Source organism: Alternaria incomplexa (genome assembly GCF_024043165.1).
Source record: "Alternaria incomplexa strain BMP 0042 chromosome Unknown scaffold_2, whole genome shotgun sequence".
Classification (NCBI taxonomy): Eukaryota; Fungi; Ascomycota; class Dothideomycetes; order Pleosporales; family Pleosporaceae; genus Alternaria; species Alternaria incomplexa.
The window spans coordinates 1361392-1379057 of record NW_026249851.1 but is presented as its reverse complement, the minus strand read 5'-3'; the positions used below and the strand labels follow the sequence as shown (position 1 = coordinate 1379057).

The following is a 17666-nucleotide window of genomic DNA, read 5'->3' as shown; positions in this document are numbered from 1 at the left end:
TTACTGTGATCAAAACAAAGCTTTCGAAGCAACGCTCAATAGCCACGCGGCATCTTGCCAGCCGCCGACCTCTTCATTGGCCGTCGTACGCTGCGAGTCCCCGGTTATTGGGCGGCTCTCTGTATCTGTGGTTGTCGCATCGTCTTCTTGTCTCCGCAGAGCAGACGCAGCAATGATAGCTTCTCGTTCAAGCTTACGTCGCTTGGCTTCGACTTCGCGGCGTAACTTCAGCTCCTCCGTTGTAAGATTGTCTAGTCGCAAGCTCCTATCATCTTCCACATCATCCTCATCAGACGCTTCTCTGTCCTCGTCAACAGAGAATAGTGTCCATCCGATGAGACGATCCATCCAGCCTCCAAGCCCGAACCCGCGTTCGCGCGCCAAACGAGCGACTTCTTCCTCGTCGCCATCGCTTTCTTCGTCTGCTTCGATGAAGTCAGGCTCAATGAAGCGTTCATCTAGCTCAGAGATTTCGAAGCTGGCTCTTCCTGACTGCGGTTTCGATCCGGCAGACATCATGAGATCGGCCCGACTACCTACTCTGCTGCCCCGTCGACTCTGCCGTGCGCTGGGTACGCGGGAGCCTACGCGACTGGGGATGCGACTTCCCACCCTGGACATGCGCGGTGAGAAGAACACAGGAAAGTCTGCGTCACCGACATGTTCGCCGGAGAGTAGAGCCATGGGCCTATCCTCATGTGAAGAGCGTTTCTCGTACTCGTCACCTTGTCCGACTAGACTGGTGGAGCTCTCTCGTCTCACAAGCCAACCCTGTCCCTTGCTATCCCTCGTCTCGCCGGCGATTGCCAAGCCAGCGCGGTGCAGCCACTCTTCATTTGACTCTTTGGTATGATGCTTTACGAGTGGTGAGTGCGGCGGCAGAGGCGCTGTGCCTTTCCTCGAATGATGTCTCTTTTTCCCATCATCTACTCCGAGCACTTCGTCGGCAAAGCTGACGCCGGGATGCAGAACACTGGTACTCTTTGCTTTTGGAATGTCGCCGACGTCGCGAACTTCGGCACGGGGGTTGACGAAGTAGCTGTCGTATGCGTATGCTTTCTTCGGGCGCTGCCGTGAACTGCTGCGGCTCTGGCTGAGGCTTAGAACACCTGGCGTTGTAGGTGCCGACTTTTGCGCGATGTACGACGTCCGAGGAGTGCGCGTGCCTTGCTCGTCGGGCGAAGGTGGTACGGATGCATCGAGAGGGTATTTGGCGCTGAGCGGGGCTATGGAGAGATTGTGGAGGTTCGGGTAAGAGCGACGCGATCGGGATGTCGAGCGTGGAGGCTCCATGATGCTCAATTGGAGAACGTGGGACCCCTGGGATACGCTGAGGATGTGAGAAACGTCACGATGTTTACTGTATTTGGTGGAGTGACCGAGGTCCAGCATGTCAGACGCACAGACTCCGGGGAAATGAGGCTTAGCCTTTCATGGTTAGCTGCCGATCATGAGAGTCTTCACGTGAAAGTGGTGCGATGGAGCTTTGAAATATTCAACTCAGAGAAATTTCACGAAAACGTGCCGCGACCTCCGACTGCGGTCTGCAGTTGACCCCTTCGAATAAGCCAATTTCTACGGAATGTCGCGGAGTCGTCATAGAGATTTCGAGATACTTTCTGCCAAGTTCCCCTGAGCGTCCAGGCCCTGGCTACGCGGTTGCAATGATGAGGAAGCGGCCACAAGACTCGGGCAGCAGGAGAACTCGGGATGAACGGCTATGAATATTGCCTTGATGATGGCATAGAAGCTGGGCAAAGGCGAAGTATGATATCGTTGTATTCGCATAGTCGGTTTGCTCTGGGAACACGGCCCATAAGCTTCGCCTACTGGCATTTGCCGTCTACAGTAATGCTTTGATGCGCTTACTGTGTTATTGGCGTCTCTTCTGTGCCGATTCTTCCGCGCGGTTCTGGCGAACACGTCGTGGTTCACCCAAGCACTAGAGACCCACCGCTCCGTAGGTTGCGAGTGGAGCGATGACGAGGTCAACGGCGCTGGAAGGTATCAAACCTGTCGCTGAGGCACGGGAGCGAGACAGTGTTGAGACGCGCCGCCCAGGTCGGAGCCATGCAGCGGGGCGGTTCGCCTTGGAACAGAAGCGAATTTAGCGAAGCTTGCCCACTGCCCAGGTGCTACTGGCGCTTGCTCTGTGCTTGCCGTCATTTGGCAAGGCACGACAAGATTGGTGCGGGGTCCGCGCGCTGTTTGCTGGTACCAGAAGACTGAACTAGCACACAGCCCACAGATTGCTGTCGATGAATTATATGCTCTGCGTTCCTGCATAGCCAAAGTACCGTTGGGAAGGTGCGGCAAGTGACGTACGGCGCTTGGCGGACCCTGGAACCGGCGGTCCAAGCCAGCGGATTGATTCCGACGCATCTGGCTCGGACCAGTGAAAGGCGCGCTAGGGCGACCCGCCCGATTTCTTCCACAACACCAGCCTTCATTATAATACACTACTTCTCACTCCCCGCGAACTACGGCTGACATCCTTCGCTACCGCCCCGAGCCATCACCACACAAATATCCGTCTACTGCGCACACCACTCCGCCCACAGTACACTCTACCTACCTCACTCACTCACAATGAACATCAACGCCTCTTTGCATCACCGCAAGACGCTCGCAAGATGTGTCCTGTAACCAGCCGGTAACAGCGAAGTAAGTTTCACTCTTTCACGCGACCTTGGAAGCTGCACTGTCACCAGCACTGTGTGAACTGCCGCATTTTCAATGGGTGCCCTTCCATTCGCCGCGCGCTCGACTCGACCGCCGGATCCGTGGGTGACAGCGGCGACGACCCATAGCTCGCGACTTCGGAGCTATCCTCCTAACGTACGAGCATTTGGCTAATAGACTATAGGCTGCCCGCGTCGGCTTCTGCCCCCGTGTCTCTTGTCTTCGAGCATCCTCCCAACTCAGACTTCCAAACCCTCAACGCACACAAGAGCACTCGACAAGGCCTACCACCAAGCACCTCCGCATCCGAAAATCCGCGCTGTGAAGGGTATAGGACAAATCGTCCGAGTACAACACAAGCTGCGCTCAAACCTATACCTTTGATACCCTCCTTCATAGTCGAACCCGAAGCTCCGCAGCGCTTCAACATGTCTTCGTCAAACGGAGACTCCGCGATGTCCCCTAGCCAGGACCAGAACGCTCAGGAGAGCGTATTCGAAAGGATCAGGGAGTTTGTCGCCTCTCTCGGTCTCTCTGCAAGCGATGGGCTCATTCAGCACGCGGGCGAGACCACGCACGAGGATCTAAAGGTCGTCGTAGACCCTCAGGGTCACCAGTGTTCCATCACCTGCACAGCCGAGTCTTACGGCACCCTCACACCGGCCGTCTCCATCCGCTCGGCACCCGAACGCCTACAGTCACTTACTCCTCCATCAAACTACGGCACAGTTCTCCCTGGGTGCGTCTATCGCAGCAGCTATCCAAAAGAGGAGAACTACGAATACCTTAAGGAAGCCGGAATTAAGACCATCCTCACCCTGGTTCCTGAGCCACTCTCACCCGAGTATCAAAACTTCATGAAGGAGGCTGGTATACAGCACTTCCACGTTCACGTCAAAGCCAACAAAGGCGAAGTGCGCGTCGAATCGTGCGAAATGTCACGAGCTCTGCGCCTCATCATGGACCGTACCAACCACCCGATCCTCGTCCACTGCAACAAGGGCAAGCACCGCACAGGATGCACCATCGCCTGCTTCCGGAGGATCCTCGGCGTCGATCCAGAGACAGTTCGCGAGGAATACCATACCTACGCCGGCGCAAAGGCTCGCTTCCTCGATGAGGTCTTTTTCGAGAATTTTGACCTCAATTTGGTCATGTGGATTGCTCGCAAGGAGGGCTGGGTTGCGCCTGCGATCGATATTGCACCACCCACACCCCCGGCTTCAGTCAGCTCAAGCACCAGCGCAAAGGCAGTCGCTTTGGCTTGATATTTTCCTTGGGTCATATTGCATTCTTAGGCGTTCGAAAGGGAGCATAGTGCATGCCGGATCACTTGCCGGCTCAGTTGAGGTTTCAGCGCGGCGTTCCAGGCTCAATAAGCCTACCACCAACAACGGGCATTGGGATCATGGCGTTGATTTTCTGAATTTTTTTAATTGGGGCCTAGAACATGGCTTCTTTCTCTCCAAGCGAGATGTGTTTTCATTCATTGTGCATTGGGTTGGTCTGTCGCTTTTGAACATTACTGGTTTCTGTTGTTATCGGAAGAGGGGGCAACTGCCGACAAAGAACATCGGTCTACCAGGAACCTATTCCCTATGTTATACTGCAAGAAAATCAACACGTCTCATACTGTGCGTCTCATACGAGAGCTTCAGTCACCGAATCCAGACTTCTCATCAATCTTTTTACCACCGTGAAGCCTGCGCGCCCATTCACCTCAACCAGGAGGAAACTGAATAGGTCTGCAGCCTACATCAACGTTAGATCACCTACTTTAGATGTTTACATGTTGATGTAGGCTTTAGACCTGTTCAACTTTTTCATTTGTATGACATGCTCTGCGTTTCCCCTTATAGCCTTACTTTTCTCAAATGCCTTCCCCTCGGTCCCAAAAACACGATGCATATGCCCAGTGGTCTTCCTTTTTCCCTTTCCTCCGCTCAAGTGTCAGGGTCCGGTTCGGGTCCCCGCCTAGCAACAACACTAATCATCAAATTGCTTCTTTCTTTACCCAGTTCAACTTTTGAAGTCCAGACTGACCCCGTTTTCGTTGCCCTGACGATCATGGTGTTCTAGATTTAGATGTACATTTAGATTCTGTGGCAAGAGATCGTCATCGTCAGGTACAGGGACGCGTGTCCGGTGTGCTGGGATCCAGAGCAATGTTTGTGGGTTGTGGGTTGTGGATCTGCAGGGTCGATGAGGTCATTGTGTTGGGAGCTAGACGGGATGGTTGACTGTGTCGTCTATGGAGTGTGGATGTCGTGATGAAGAGTTCGCGTTTCAGAATGTCTCTGGACCGTTTACGCAGGTTCGCGATGGGATAGTTGCTGCTCGATGTTTTGGTACTGGGCGTGTTTCGTTGTCACGAAATCGTCGCGACGCGGCTTCTGAGCTCAGCGGGAAGGAAGGGATAAGTCGAAGACACTTGGATGGCTTGGATAGTTGACCTGGGTATTTTGAGGACGAGGATCAGATGAGATGACATCTTGCGTGGTATGTAAAGGAGCACTGATGGGAGATCACATTATCTAGATGATTCACAGATAATGTCACTACGAGAGTTACTTTGCTACAGTATTATACAAGAATGCAATCTGCGCCTCACACGCCATCCAAACACCAAACAATCACATCACCAGTCCTCCTCGAGTCATCATGGAAGTGGCTGTTGAAACCCCTCCAGCACTCCTGGTACCTAGTGCCCTCAAGATACTCCTTTAGCGTCCCTTCCAACTGCTCAAAGAAAACAAGGTTTTGCGGCCACTCACGCCGGTACTTGCGTTTAAACTTTGGATCCTGGCGCATCCAATGCTGACCAGACCTACTTCCACTCGCCTTGATCGTCTGTATATCTTCCATGTTAGCCCGAAGCCAAGCTACAGGGCCAGGTTTGATGTAGAACTCATCCGCCTCGTCGAGATAGGTTGAGCGCTGCGAGAGCGGTATGTCGATGGGTGGCTCGCACGTCAAAGCCCATGCGGAGATTTCAGGGTAGATGATGTGGGAGCGCCAGGGTGTGGAGTGGCAGGGCATGAGGAAGCCGACTGTTGTATTGGTCACAGCAGCGACGCTACTATCGCTATTGCCATGAACGTATAATAGGCTGTTGCGCGTTTCATGTTTATGGCGGAGATAGGCGAGTACATCGATGACTCCACGCTGGTGAACTTGAGAGGCATAGCCTGCAAGTAGGATGTTTACAGCAAGCAAGAACAGGACGACTGCTTTGTGCGATAGCGCAGCGCGAGGAGGTAAAAACTTGCTGAGTGGCCTGGCGGCGATGATGTGAAGGAAGGGTAGGATTGGGTACAGAAAGCGAACTTCCTTGTGCGATATCAAACTCAGCGTAGCAGTCATGACGATCACCGTCCATGACAGACGGCTTAGTATCTGACTGCCCGCAGTATATTGACCTGAAGCTGCTGTATTACCCGGGCTGTCGCCTTTGGCTGGGCTACATGGCTCTAAGCCCCTCAACGACTGCCACAGGCCAACAACGGCAAATGGCAACGATGTCGTGAGGAGCAACGGCAAACCTTCGGTCAAATAGTAGTCGCCGCGGTTCCTCCCGTAGAATACGGCTAACGACTGAGCGATGTTGAAATAGAGAAATCTAAGCGGCGGAAGAGTCCAGACCCTGTAATAGAGCCGATCGGTCGCGACTGACAATACCAGGACGGCGGAGCTAGCATCGTCAGTCGGGTTATGGTCTGGTGACCTCGGGGCACGGTAGTTTGCAGAGAACGCAGAGCCCGGTAATGGAGCCTTGCACTATGGGGACGAAAAACGTGCAGCGGATGCAAGGAGAGGGAAGGCTTACCCGCAAATCAGGATCTCACGGACCAACACATAGCGCAGCCGATGTGAGGCTTGCCATAGAGCTGGGACGGATACGGACAACCATATGAGTGCATTGGTGGGCCGGAGAATACACGCAAGCGCTGCCAACAGCAGTGACAGGCGCAACCTGCACGAGCATGAGCCTAAAGTGGTGGCGGAGCAGACAAAGGGTGTTTTGATTCCACGACTTACTCTGAGAGGGAGCCGAGGTCGTGGTGTGCAATATGCGTCTGACCCTTGCTAGCTGTTGCTGCACCCTGCCAAGGCCAATAGTAAATAGCGACAGAAGTGATGGTAGTCTCAAGACAGTTGGATAGTGTTCGGGTCGCGCAGAACCACTGCCACGGGCTGCAGACAGACAATGCAAGCTAGAAGTAGGTGGGCTCAGATATCAGAGATTGCAGTGCTAAATTTGCAGGATGGTCGCGTACAGTAGTAAGGGCAGTGCGACTGCCACGACCGTAGACTTTTTCCGCAAGTTTCCATGTGTAGCAATCAAGCAAGGCTGCAGAGACGGCTTGGGTAACTTTCGGAGCAGCTAGGAGTAGTTCGGCTTTAGCAGGCAAGGTCAAGCCACAGAGGTCAGCAACATGTGCCGCGACTCGATAGACGGCAGCGAATAGCGCTGGATGCAGGGACGACCGCAATTGGGATCTCCATTCCTGGCCACGGTGAGCGGACTGGGGATACTGGAGCACTCTGAAGTGGATTTACCCAGGTGATCCAGGCATTGCTGGCGGGGCCAAACGCAAGCTGCCATGCAGGTTCGAGGGACTGGAAGAACTCGTCGGGCTGGAAAAAGGAGCGCAGGGTTAGTGCGTTGACGATGCGGAAGGCAAGCAGCAGAGCGAAGATGTTTAGCGTCGAGTCACGATAGCTGTTGGACGGAGCGCGTGGTGGAGCACCAGTCCCGCTCGGATTCGTGTCCCTCGCAGCGTTGGTGCGGGTCGGCATTGGGTAATAGAGCAAGAAACAGCGAGCACAGGCGGGAGGCCGGGGCAATGGTTGGCGAGCAAAGTGAGATGAGATTCGCAGCAGAGGTGAGGATGCGAAGCCGGTGGTCTAGCTCCTTGGCGCGCTGCACAGGCAGTCACGTTTGTCATGCATCCGTGCTCAAGCGCGCCCCGGTGCAGAAAATTGATGCTGCGTGCCTTACCGGATTAGGACTTTCACGATGATTGCTGAGGAGACGGGCGGCGCCTAGACTCGGCTTCATCTGCGCTGGCCCTCTGCAGCATGCACCGCCGTGCGACTGTGCACGTACGAGGCCGGTCAATCTCACGATAGGTCACGATTGATAATCTACCGGTGACTGCAGGCGGTCTGGAGCGCCATCGTGGCATGGCGAGGGGGAGGCAGCAGGGCGCGAGGACGCTGGATGGGATTGTTGCCAGCCGTCGGTTTGCCCCCCCCTTGGATGCTCGTGGCACGATGGCTGTGTGTGCCGGCCCAACAATGACGATACGGGGCGCGCCAGTGACGCAGCCATAGCGTGAGATTGGACATGGCAGCCCTGGGGCGATATCGAAGCGGGAACGAAGAAGCAAAGCGAGTACCTGACGCTCAGCGAGGGTAAATCTGGGGAAGGGCTTGTGCTAGAGAGGGTCCGTCAGTCGCCATGTGCTATGATGGCAGATGTTGCAGGGAGGGATTTAGAGTTTCTCCAGGGTGCTTATCGCGCTTCCTCATCTAATGGCTGCTGCATGGGCCCAAGTGACGGGTGCCGACGCAACCGGAGGCGGCAGAGGCGACCCATGCGCGCACATAGCTGGGATCAGGACACAGGCACATGCTGATGGCGCTGCGCAGAGCAGTTTGGACGAGGGCGCTGCAAACGAACCACACCCTCGAACAGCTGAACGCCACCTGTTGTTGAGGGCAGAGCAAGGGCCGGGCTCGCCAGTGAGGGACTAGTGCATGCAGCCATACCCGTTCTTGTCACCTGCATGCTAGCACCATGTAGGTGATACTCTCGCTGCCGTCGAGTGGCAGATCCCCCAAGACAAAAAGTTGCCCATATCGCTCGTGGCTCGCTCAACAAGAAATCGCTCCACCGGGCGCATTGTAGGCCTCTGGTCGCCGGTGCCATTGCCCTCTTGCCGTGCAGCGCCTCGTTGTTTGCCCTGACGGCCTTTATCTGCGTCTTCGCCTATGCCCAGCGCGATACATAGCGTCTCCACCTTTTGCTGCGAGCCCCGGCGTGTCTCTCCCGCTTCAGAGCGTCATCTATGGGGCCCGAAATACTCTTGACTATCCCGCCCATCACTGCCCCAGAGGGAAAAGCGCAAGTGAGCCGATCGTGTCTCTCAACCAAATCCATATCGAGCCGTTGAGCCCACCACGGCCCACTGCCACCATCTTCACCCCGACGTCGATTCACAGCACCAGTGCACCCACGCCATTGCCCTCGCTGTGACACCGCCACCGCCGCCCAGCCCAGCGCGACATGAGACTATCCGCCCACGACGTGCGCCTCGACAAACCGTAGACGGGCTGGCATGGTTGCACGCCTCTGCTGAGCTGACACGTCCTGAGCTGTGGTTGCCATGGTCGACCCGAATGCGGGCCTGACAGCGGAAGGGGAAGTGCGGGACGACCAGGCGCACTCGTCGCCGGCGTCGTCTGTGTGCCCCCCGACCGCGGACGCACCAGAGGCACCAGAAGCACCAGAGGCATTTGGTGAAGAAAGAGAAGGGCAGCAGCAACATGGCGCGTCGCCGCCGAGTCAAGGCCAGGACGACGAGAACGACTGCACGCCCCGCTCCGAGGTGCCTTCCGTGCCAGAGGCCCTCAACGCCAGCCTCTTATCGCAGATACACACGCTCGACCCGGAGCCCTCGTACTTCTCTCCACAACCCCTCCGAATCTACTCGTCGCCCATCCCCCGCGACACGTCCGCGTCTTCGAACCCCTCGCCCAGCACGAGCGCCCACGCCTCGCAGGCCTCGCTCTCCACCGTCAACGAGGCCGCGCCCGCCGCTGCACCTGCCCCCGACCGCCCGGCTTTCATGCGAGACCTCTCGAGCGCTTCGACGGCCAGCAACGTGACGGTGCGGGCCAACTCAGTCGACCCCATTCACCCCTACGCCCTCCCTCCCCGCCACCGCGATGGGCCCGTCTACCCCAACCAGTCCTATGCTGCCCTCCACCTGCAGCAGTACCCCCAGCCCTATGTCCCGCCCATCGTCCGCTCCCGCAGCTCCCACCCCTCGCACTCGGCCGCCAACTCGCTGTCCAGCCTCGGCGCCTTCGGCCTCTCCCACGAGCACTACAGGGACATTATGGAGTCGGCCCCACGCACTGTTGGCAACTCACCGGTGAGCAGCCCTGGCCTCTTCAACCCCACCACCCGCCGCCCTTCTCAGGAGCCCGACCAGCCCGACGACGGTACCTATTCCACGCCCTGGCTCCACCATACCCACCGCCAGGCGCCCAAGGAGACCCACATTGCCGATGTCCAGGCCGACCCCGTCTCCGGACGCAAGATTGTGAACCAGTACGAGATCATCGACGAGCTTGGCCGAGGCGTTCACGGCAAGGTCAAGCTGGGCAAGGACCTGGTGCACGGCCGCTACGTCGCCATCAAGATCGTCGACCGCTACTCCAAACGTCGCCGCCTCGGCAAGAACAACAGCCACGAAGACAAGATCAAGCGCGAGATAGCCATCCTCAAAAAGGCCCGCCACCCCAACATCGTCAGCTTGCTCGAGGTTATAGATGACCCAGCTAAGAAGAAGGTCTATATCGTACTCGAGCACGTCGAGCTGGGCGAGGTCAAGTGGCGGACTGAGGGTGCCAGGGAGATCTGCCTCGTCGAATGGCGTCGCTTCAAGCGCGAGTCCCAGGGCATCTTCGACAATGACAGTGCAACGTTAGAAGACGAAAGGATCATCCGCATCGCCCACCAGAAGCTTGCCCGCCAGCAACGTCGCATGGCCAGAGAGGCTCACCTACGTCGGAAAGACGGCTCCTCCAACCAACCCTGGAGCTTGGAGTTTGCAACCGACTCTGAAGACGAGGGCTCCGACAACGGACGTAGCTCGCAAGCATCCCATCTAGAAGACGAGCGTCCGCACAGCCGCGTCCAGTTTCGCGAGCGATCAGACGTCGCAGGCCACCACGAAGACCACATGGAGACCGCTTTCCGATCGCCTGAGCCGGTAAACAACTCTTGGGCCGATGGGCTTGAGGGAACCATGTACGGCCCTTACGACACGGAGCTCATCCGAGGCCGCGTACCGAGCGTTGCTGGCAGCTCCTCGTCACGTGTGACCGACTCTGGCGAAGAGATCCCTGAACACTTCAATTACGTCCCTCTGATGACTATGCATGCAGCTTGGGAAGCCTTCAAGGACACTGTCTTGGGTATAGAATACCTGCACTATCAGAACGTCATCCATCGAGACATCAAACCTGCCAATCTTCTTGTAACCAGGGAGCATCGCATCAAGATATCTGACTTTGGTGTGTCGTACTTGGGACGGCAAAAGACTGATGAAAGCAACGGCGAACACTCTGAGTCGGACTACCAGGAGGTTGACGAAGCCATTGAGCTGGCGAAGACTGTGGGAACCCCTGCCTTCTACGCCCCCGAGCTCTGCCGTACAGAGATTGACGCAGAGACTCCCCTCATCGACGGCGGGATCGATATCTGGGCTCTCGGTGTCACGCTGTACTGCCTTATCTACGGGCGCGTGCCTTTTCACGACACAAACACATTCACGCTGATGAAGGTCATCAGCGAAGACGAGCCCTACATCCCTAGGTATCGGCTGAAACCCGTCGCTGAGCAATCAAACTCGCGGCCCAACTCACACGGACGCAACAGTCAGCCAATGACGAGCACCAAGAGAGCACCGCATGATCTCGAATACGAAGAGGTTGATGAAAACTTACGTGACCTACTGCGACGATTGCTGATCAAGGATGCGCGACGTCGCATCACTATACCAGAGATCAAGCGCCACCCGTGGCTGCTATCCGGTATTCCCAACCACATCTCATGGGCAGAAGAGACAGACCCTAGCAAGTCCTATGATGGAAGAAGGATTCAGATTTCCAAAGAGGATGTCGAGGAGGCCGTTGTCCCTATTGGTTTCGTCGACCGCCTCCGCTCAGCCGCTAAAAAGACATCCGAGTTCGTCAAAGGTTTCACAACTCGCAGTTCAGGTTCAAGGCGCCGTGCGCAGAGCTCGGCTACCAACCAGGACGCGCCCCCCAACATCAGCGCAAACTCTTCGAGTAGTACTATCAGTCAAGACGCCCGGCCCTACGAAGGCCGACGTGGCAGTCTAGCACCCGGTGCTATCCTAGAGATTCTGACTCGCTCGCGTGAAGCTGAGCATCCGCTCTCTCACAGTGTTACAGCGAGTCCGGAGGCGAGAGAACGGTCAAGGTACTTTGACAGTCCCAACTCCCGTACTGCATCACCCGCCCAGATGCTGGAGAGCCAACAGCGACCGCCAATGCAAGACCGAGCCATCTCTTCCATAAGCACCATTCGTCAAGCGGATCTGGTTCCCGGTCGAACCGCATCTCCAGGATTTCCTCCAGCTCTACCTGGTACCCCAACGGCTCTAGACACACCTGGTGGCTCACAGTTGGGTGGTCTATTTGGTGGTCTGCCACGGCGTGTGGTCAACAGCATGAGAAGCAGAGACAAGTTGAAGCCCCCAAAAGAACATAGCCGCGCGAGGTCGATCGATAGACTGGTTGGTGGAGACGACGATGCCCATGGCGTCCCAAGCCTGGCAATCAGCACTACATGTGCTTCCGGCCAAGTCAATCAACCTGACGCCCTAAAAGACATGTCTCCCATTGCTCGAAGCTCATCGCCTAGCCATTCAGAAGCTCAGTCTTTTGAACGTCTTGACCCCTCGTCGCGGCAATCCTCGTTGTCGTCACTGTCCTCCCGCCTGCATCGAAACTGGGCGATCGCAAACAGTCAAGAAGTTGGACCCACTCTTGGGATGGCGCCTGATTCTAGACGATCATCGCAGCTGCTTCAAGCCGGCGATCAAAGACCCTCCAGCCCTACCTCGATTGCACGAAAGAAATCAGATGACCGTTTTGATCGCGCGAAGGATGAGTACCGTCGACGACTTGGAGTGGAACAGTCAGCAGCCCGTGAGCGAACTGATTCTATTACACGATCACGGCCTACATCTTCTCATGCACAGACTGCATGTCCACCAAGTCCAGATGATGAGATAGTCTTCAGTCAACATAACAATCGAGAAAGCTGGCACCGAAACGATCAGTCCTCTGAGAATAGCCCTCTTGGTGGATCAAGCCGCGGGTTGGCCCTTTCCTCTTCCGAGGATCAATTCTCTGCCATGTCACAGTCCGAATCGAACCCATCAATTCCCTCGGTCGCGTCGGCCGGCTCCCCAACTCAAGTTGGTTGCGGTTCCTTTGATGAACACTCCTGGATCTCCACAGCGTCAGCCAATCACCTTGAGGCCTCTATCGATGACGCTGCTGGCTACGATGGCGACCACGCTGTTGAAAGCGATGACGATTCAGAGAGCGACGACGGAATGGTCCTGAACTTCAGCAGCAAGAAGAGGTCTGTCGCGTCATCATCGCAACGAAGCAACTCCGTCTCCAATGGCGAACTTGCTCGTGCCAGCATTCACGTCCGGCGATCCACTCGCAGTGGAAGCAACGGAACAGTCAAGAAGATTCCTCCACCCGAGCTAGAGCCAGCGGACAATCGTACAGCTGAATCGCAATAACAACACCCACATACCGTACACTGACAACTTTACTGTCATCTCCGTCATCAACTACACGATACCCAAGATCTACCCGCTGTACGAATACACATACATTGGATTCCCGTTTCACGCGTGTGTACATATACGAATTACAGAGCAACAACATGACTTTACCACTACCACCAAGGGCAGGCGCAGGGCGTTCTCACTTAGCTTGGATCTAGGCTGCATGCATCGGCGAGCGTTATTAAAAGACGGCGTTGTCTCTTTTCTCTTCTCAGCATTTACTATTACCATTCTGTATCTATTTCCACTTTTTCTCTTGTGTGGCCTGGGCCTCCGTTTGGTTGAGAATGAAGGATGAATTGTTGATGATCGATGAGAACATAACCTCGGTAAGCGATGCGCTCAACAAGGGGGCTTTGGCTTTCCTGGGAAGCTGTTCCGCACATGGCAAACTGAAGGGGATGGATTACTGTGTCCTTAGCTAGTTACTACTCTTCGCTTCTTTGAAGTGTCTTTGATAGCATATTGGCTGTTTGTCAAGCCGTGTAGTATAATGCATGAACAGGCATAATGCCTGATCTTGTTGAACTTGACCGACATGAGGATCTTCACCGCATTCAGTGATGATGCTATTCTCCACACACCTCGGTTGGACATGCATCGAGCATCTCCACCCTTGACAAACCACAACCGCAACCGTATCTGCGGTTCCCTCCCCTAGCAACTCGGCACCCCATAGTAAAAGAAAAAGTCAATTTCCGACATCGCTCCTGTTGCGACACACCTGCATGTACCAATCTCCCAACAAGATTCCCAACCGATCGGTATTGTACCGACTCCCGAGCGGTATATACGTAGTAATCTATGTAGTAATAATATGTCACCGCCGTCTCTTATTTTTCAACAGCCGCCTTACCCAGACGGAGTTCCTGACGTTGCGAACCCTGAAAATTCCCTAAACTCATCCAATTTCCCCACCAACATTACCGACATTAACATGTTGACCACAGATCGCCGATCGCGAACCTGCATGCATGCAGGTGTACAGATCGGGGATCCTTCTCTTACCTGCATAAACTCCAAGCAGTTGTTTCCTTTTTCTTCTGACAACGGATAGCTGTATGCAAGTCATCATATCGCAAGTAGATAGCAAGTCTGCTGGAATGAGCGACCCGCAGACGCCTCACCGATGGGCGATTGAGGCTAGCACAAGGCAGGTTCGAGCAAAAAGACGCACATGCATATGTTTGGCAGCCAGATGCGATTGCATGAGAACGGAGACATGGGAAAGTACCGTAAGCTAGAAATCGCTTTCGTTGTGGCTAACGCGGAGGTCGGGGTCGACAAGGCTCAGTTGAGTAAAGACTATATTGACGTGCAGGATCGCAACTAGCTCGTTGGGTTTGACGTGGAGGGAGGCTGCAAGCGAGGTAAGGTGATGTGCACCATCGCTAAAAGTTGCGTGCGAAAGACCTTTTCGCGGGGCTTAGCACACAATCCCAAGCTACTGGCAGGTTGGTCACAAGTAGCGTTCTTTGTCGTCTACATACACGCAGCGTATACAGCGTACAGCGCATTGACAGAAAACTAATGCTGAGCCAGCAACCTCGAAGGTGCAGTTCATCACAATCAAGCCAGGATTCACATCCCAGCCGATCTAGCGAGGCTGAAGCACTATACACAATCTCCATCCTTCTACCTATACCGGCACGCTGGGTTCGGAGTTGTCTCCCTTGTTTCCCGTTCGCTTCGGTTGCCGAATCCGAGGCTATGCGTTGGATTACAGGGAGCGAACGCGGTGATGGGGTTGGGGGCGGTTGTGCTTCTGTATCTGGAGGCCGGTGCAGGAATGTGTAATTTGGAGGATATTGGATGTGGTGTTAGAAAGAGCTGCGGAGTGTGCGAATGCGGATATACTGCGCATCACGCATCGAGAATCAGGAGTACGGAAGGAGACTGTCCTTCCGCATGGAGTGATGCGTACAGATCTATACACATATGAGGTGTTAGCTGACGCTACATGTATATGCGCTGAAAACTACCAGTACTGCTTCGGGAGTCCTTGTTTGACCATGCCATGTGTGCCAATGGTCCGTTATGCATGCTCCATCTCTTTGGTGTTACCTGGAAGCGACCGCGATTTTCCATAGCCGCGCCATGAGCGAAGTCCGGTTTCCAACTATCAGCGATAAACCACCATGCAAGTCATCATCACCACCATTTCTCCACAAGCGCGCTTTGCCGCAGTCCAAGAGCCGTTTCATCTCAGTCAACGACGTTAGACCTCCGCGGCAAACTTGCTCCATCAAGTCGACCAGTGACATACCCCGTTCGGCACGCTCCGAACTCCGACTTTCTACTAAGACAACCTTATGTCGCCCGCCTAATCTCATCACATCCCATCACATTCCTCACTTCCACTGAAAATCATTGCCCATTGTGTACAAGGCTCTTTCCTTCCCCGCAATTTCTCGCGTGGCAGTCATCCTTTTCATGCATGACATACACTGGCCATGACCTTTCTCCTCACACATCTCGCATCTCACGTAACACCACCCCCAGACCCCGCGATATTCATCTCCGGTATACGAGGTGTCGCTGGATATAGGCTAAGCAAGGGCACCTCGTCAGATCTTACCTCACCCCAAGGAAACCAGTTCAGGGCTTGATTCGACGGGGAAAAATTCCGTAGATACGAAACACCAAGTCGCTTGTCATGTTCCATCATGTCCGCGTTTTGCTGATCCCTCCATGCATGACATATGGGCGTCACACCGATCAGAAGGATTGTCTCGGTTACGGTGAACAGAAACGTGCCCCGGAGGCGAGAGAAGGAGCTAGAAGACTGAGTGAAGACTGCGTTGACCGATGTGAGATACTGTGATGAAGATGATACGTAGAGTCAGGTCTCCATATTCATGTCTTAATGACGGTTAGCCAGGGAAGAGTGATGAACACCGATGATAAGCGGCATCGGTGTGATGAGTTGGTAAAAAGGGAATAACGATAACGGGATTATTGCGATCCGGATATAGTGACAGGCAAGCGTCGAGATGTGTGATGCGTGTTGAATGTTGGAGACTAGTTGGTCTTGGTACCTGTTTCCTCCATCTGTAGTTGCGCTCGATTGTCAGGCGGTCGAGATATGCTGATGAGGGCCTACTTCTTCGTCCGCGTACTCTTGCGGGTACCTTCGACAGGTGGTTTGGCCTCCGACGCTTTACGTTTCGTACCTTTCTTCGCTACGGGCTTTGCAATCGTTGCTTCGTCACCGCTGCTCTCTTTCGTTACTGGTGGGATCTCTTCTTGTTGTGCTTCGTCTTTCTCCTTCTCACCCTCCTCCGCCTTCGTGTCAGCTTGCACATCCGCGTCTTTTCCCTCATCCTCCTCTGTCGCATCTTCTTGCACACTAACATCCACACCCTCTTTTCCAAGTACCCAAGCTACTCTCTCAACGTCAATCGCCATCGCTAAAGAGTCCCTCTGTCCGAATCCTCTTCGCAATCTCTTCCTTAACTCGTGCACGCGATCGAGCATCATCTCATACTCCTTGACGTTATACTTGATCTTCCTCTGCCAGCCCTTTCCATCTTTTCCGCTCCCCGTTTCATCGTCCCAGACGGACCATCTAAACAGTTCATCAGAGAAGAAGGGTATCTCTGCAGGTCGGAGAACAGAAAGAAGCAAGGATGCGGTTGCTGGGCCCACGCCCTTCAGTCCCACAAGAATTTTGAGCGCGGGGATGGCATCAGGATGGGATGATTTGCTCTTCCAGAGCGCAGCGTAGGCCCTTTTGGTTGTTTTCTCGACTGCCTCTGCCGTATTACTTTGGACCAGGCCTAGTAGGGCTGGACGAAACGTGCCGTGCTTCCTGCCTCGCCATTAGTTCAAACCCCCTCATATGTGATCTCAATACAAGGGTACCACATACAGCTTCCATTCCACAAGCGTCACGACTTGCTCTTTCGTCAAGTGTTTCTCGCTTTCGTCTTGTGCAGCTACGGCTTTGCGGATGATGTCATATCGTTGCGCGTCCAGGTCGCGTAGCTTCTCGGGGACCATGGCAGGGTAACGCGACAAGACATCTCTAAACGCGCCCAGAGTTATAGTTTTGATCTGAAGTGGGGGCATTGTGGGTGTTGTTGGTGGGTTTGCGATTGCGAGGCAGGGTGGAACTGGCGTGAGAGTGGGAAGACACGACTATACCTAGGTAAGCCCGACGCCAGATCACGTGCACATAATATTGGCTGAGTCGCCCTCAAACCCTTTCCGCACAAGATGACTCTTTTGTATAACCAGTGTGATTTATGCACTCGCCCTGAAAGATTCTACCGTATCGTATTGTGCATTGCAGCTACTATACATGTTTTAACCTCAAATATCGAATTCGACGCTTCATCTATGACCGTGGAC

General features: G+C 54.7%; 5 protein-coding genes across 5 annotated transcripts; 2 read left to right on the top strand and 3 right to left on the bottom strand.

Moving 5' to 3' along the window:
• Positions 1–9: 9 nt before the first annotated feature.
• On the bottom strand, positions 10–1293 carry J4E90_001955 (uncharacterized protein; the record flags this gene model as incomplete). The annotated part of the gene is made up of 1 exon (XM_051431539.1): positions 10–1293. One exon carries the CDS (start codon positions 1291–1293, stop codon positions 10–12), a length of 1284 nt encoding a protein of 427 aa, XP_051294673.1.
• Positions 1294–3110: 1817 nt separating this feature from the next.
• Positions 3111–3950, top strand: J4E90_001954 (uncharacterized protein; the record flags this gene model as incomplete). The annotated part of the gene is made up of 1 exon (XM_051431538.1): positions 3111–3950. One exon carries the CDS (start codon positions 3111–3113, stop codon positions 3948–3950), a length of 840 nt encoding a protein of 279 aa, XP_051294672.1.
• Positions 3951–6716: 2766 nt separating this feature from the next.
• GPI10 (glycosylphosphatidylinositol anchor biosynthesis) lies at positions 6717–7482 on the bottom strand (the record flags this gene model as incomplete). The annotated part of the gene is made up of 3 exons (XM_051431537.1): positions 6717–6896; positions 6960–7190; positions 7243–7482. The coding sequence occupies 3 exons, from the start codon at positions 7480–7482 to the stop codon at positions 6717–6719; spliced, it is 651 nt and encodes a 216-aa protein (XP_051294671.1).
• Positions 7483–9074: 1592 nt separating this feature from the next.
• On the top strand, positions 9075–13265 carry J4E90_001952 (uncharacterized protein; the record flags this gene model as incomplete). The annotated part of the gene is made up of 1 exon (XM_051431536.1): positions 9075–13265. One exon carries the CDS (start codon positions 9075–9077, stop codon positions 13263–13265), a length of 4191 nt encoding a protein of 1396 aa, XP_051294670.1.
• Positions 13266–16412: 3147 nt separating this feature from the next.
• J4E90_001951 (uncharacterized protein) lies at positions 16413–17384 on the bottom strand (the record flags this gene model as incomplete). Its single annotated transcript, XM_051431535.1, has 2 exons — positions 16413–17124; positions 17170–17384. The coding sequence occupies 2 exons, from the start codon at positions 17382–17384 to the stop codon at positions 16413–16415; spliced, it is 927 nt and encodes a 308-aa protein (XP_051294669.1).
• Between the last annotated feature and the right edge of the window lie 282 nt (positions 17385–17666).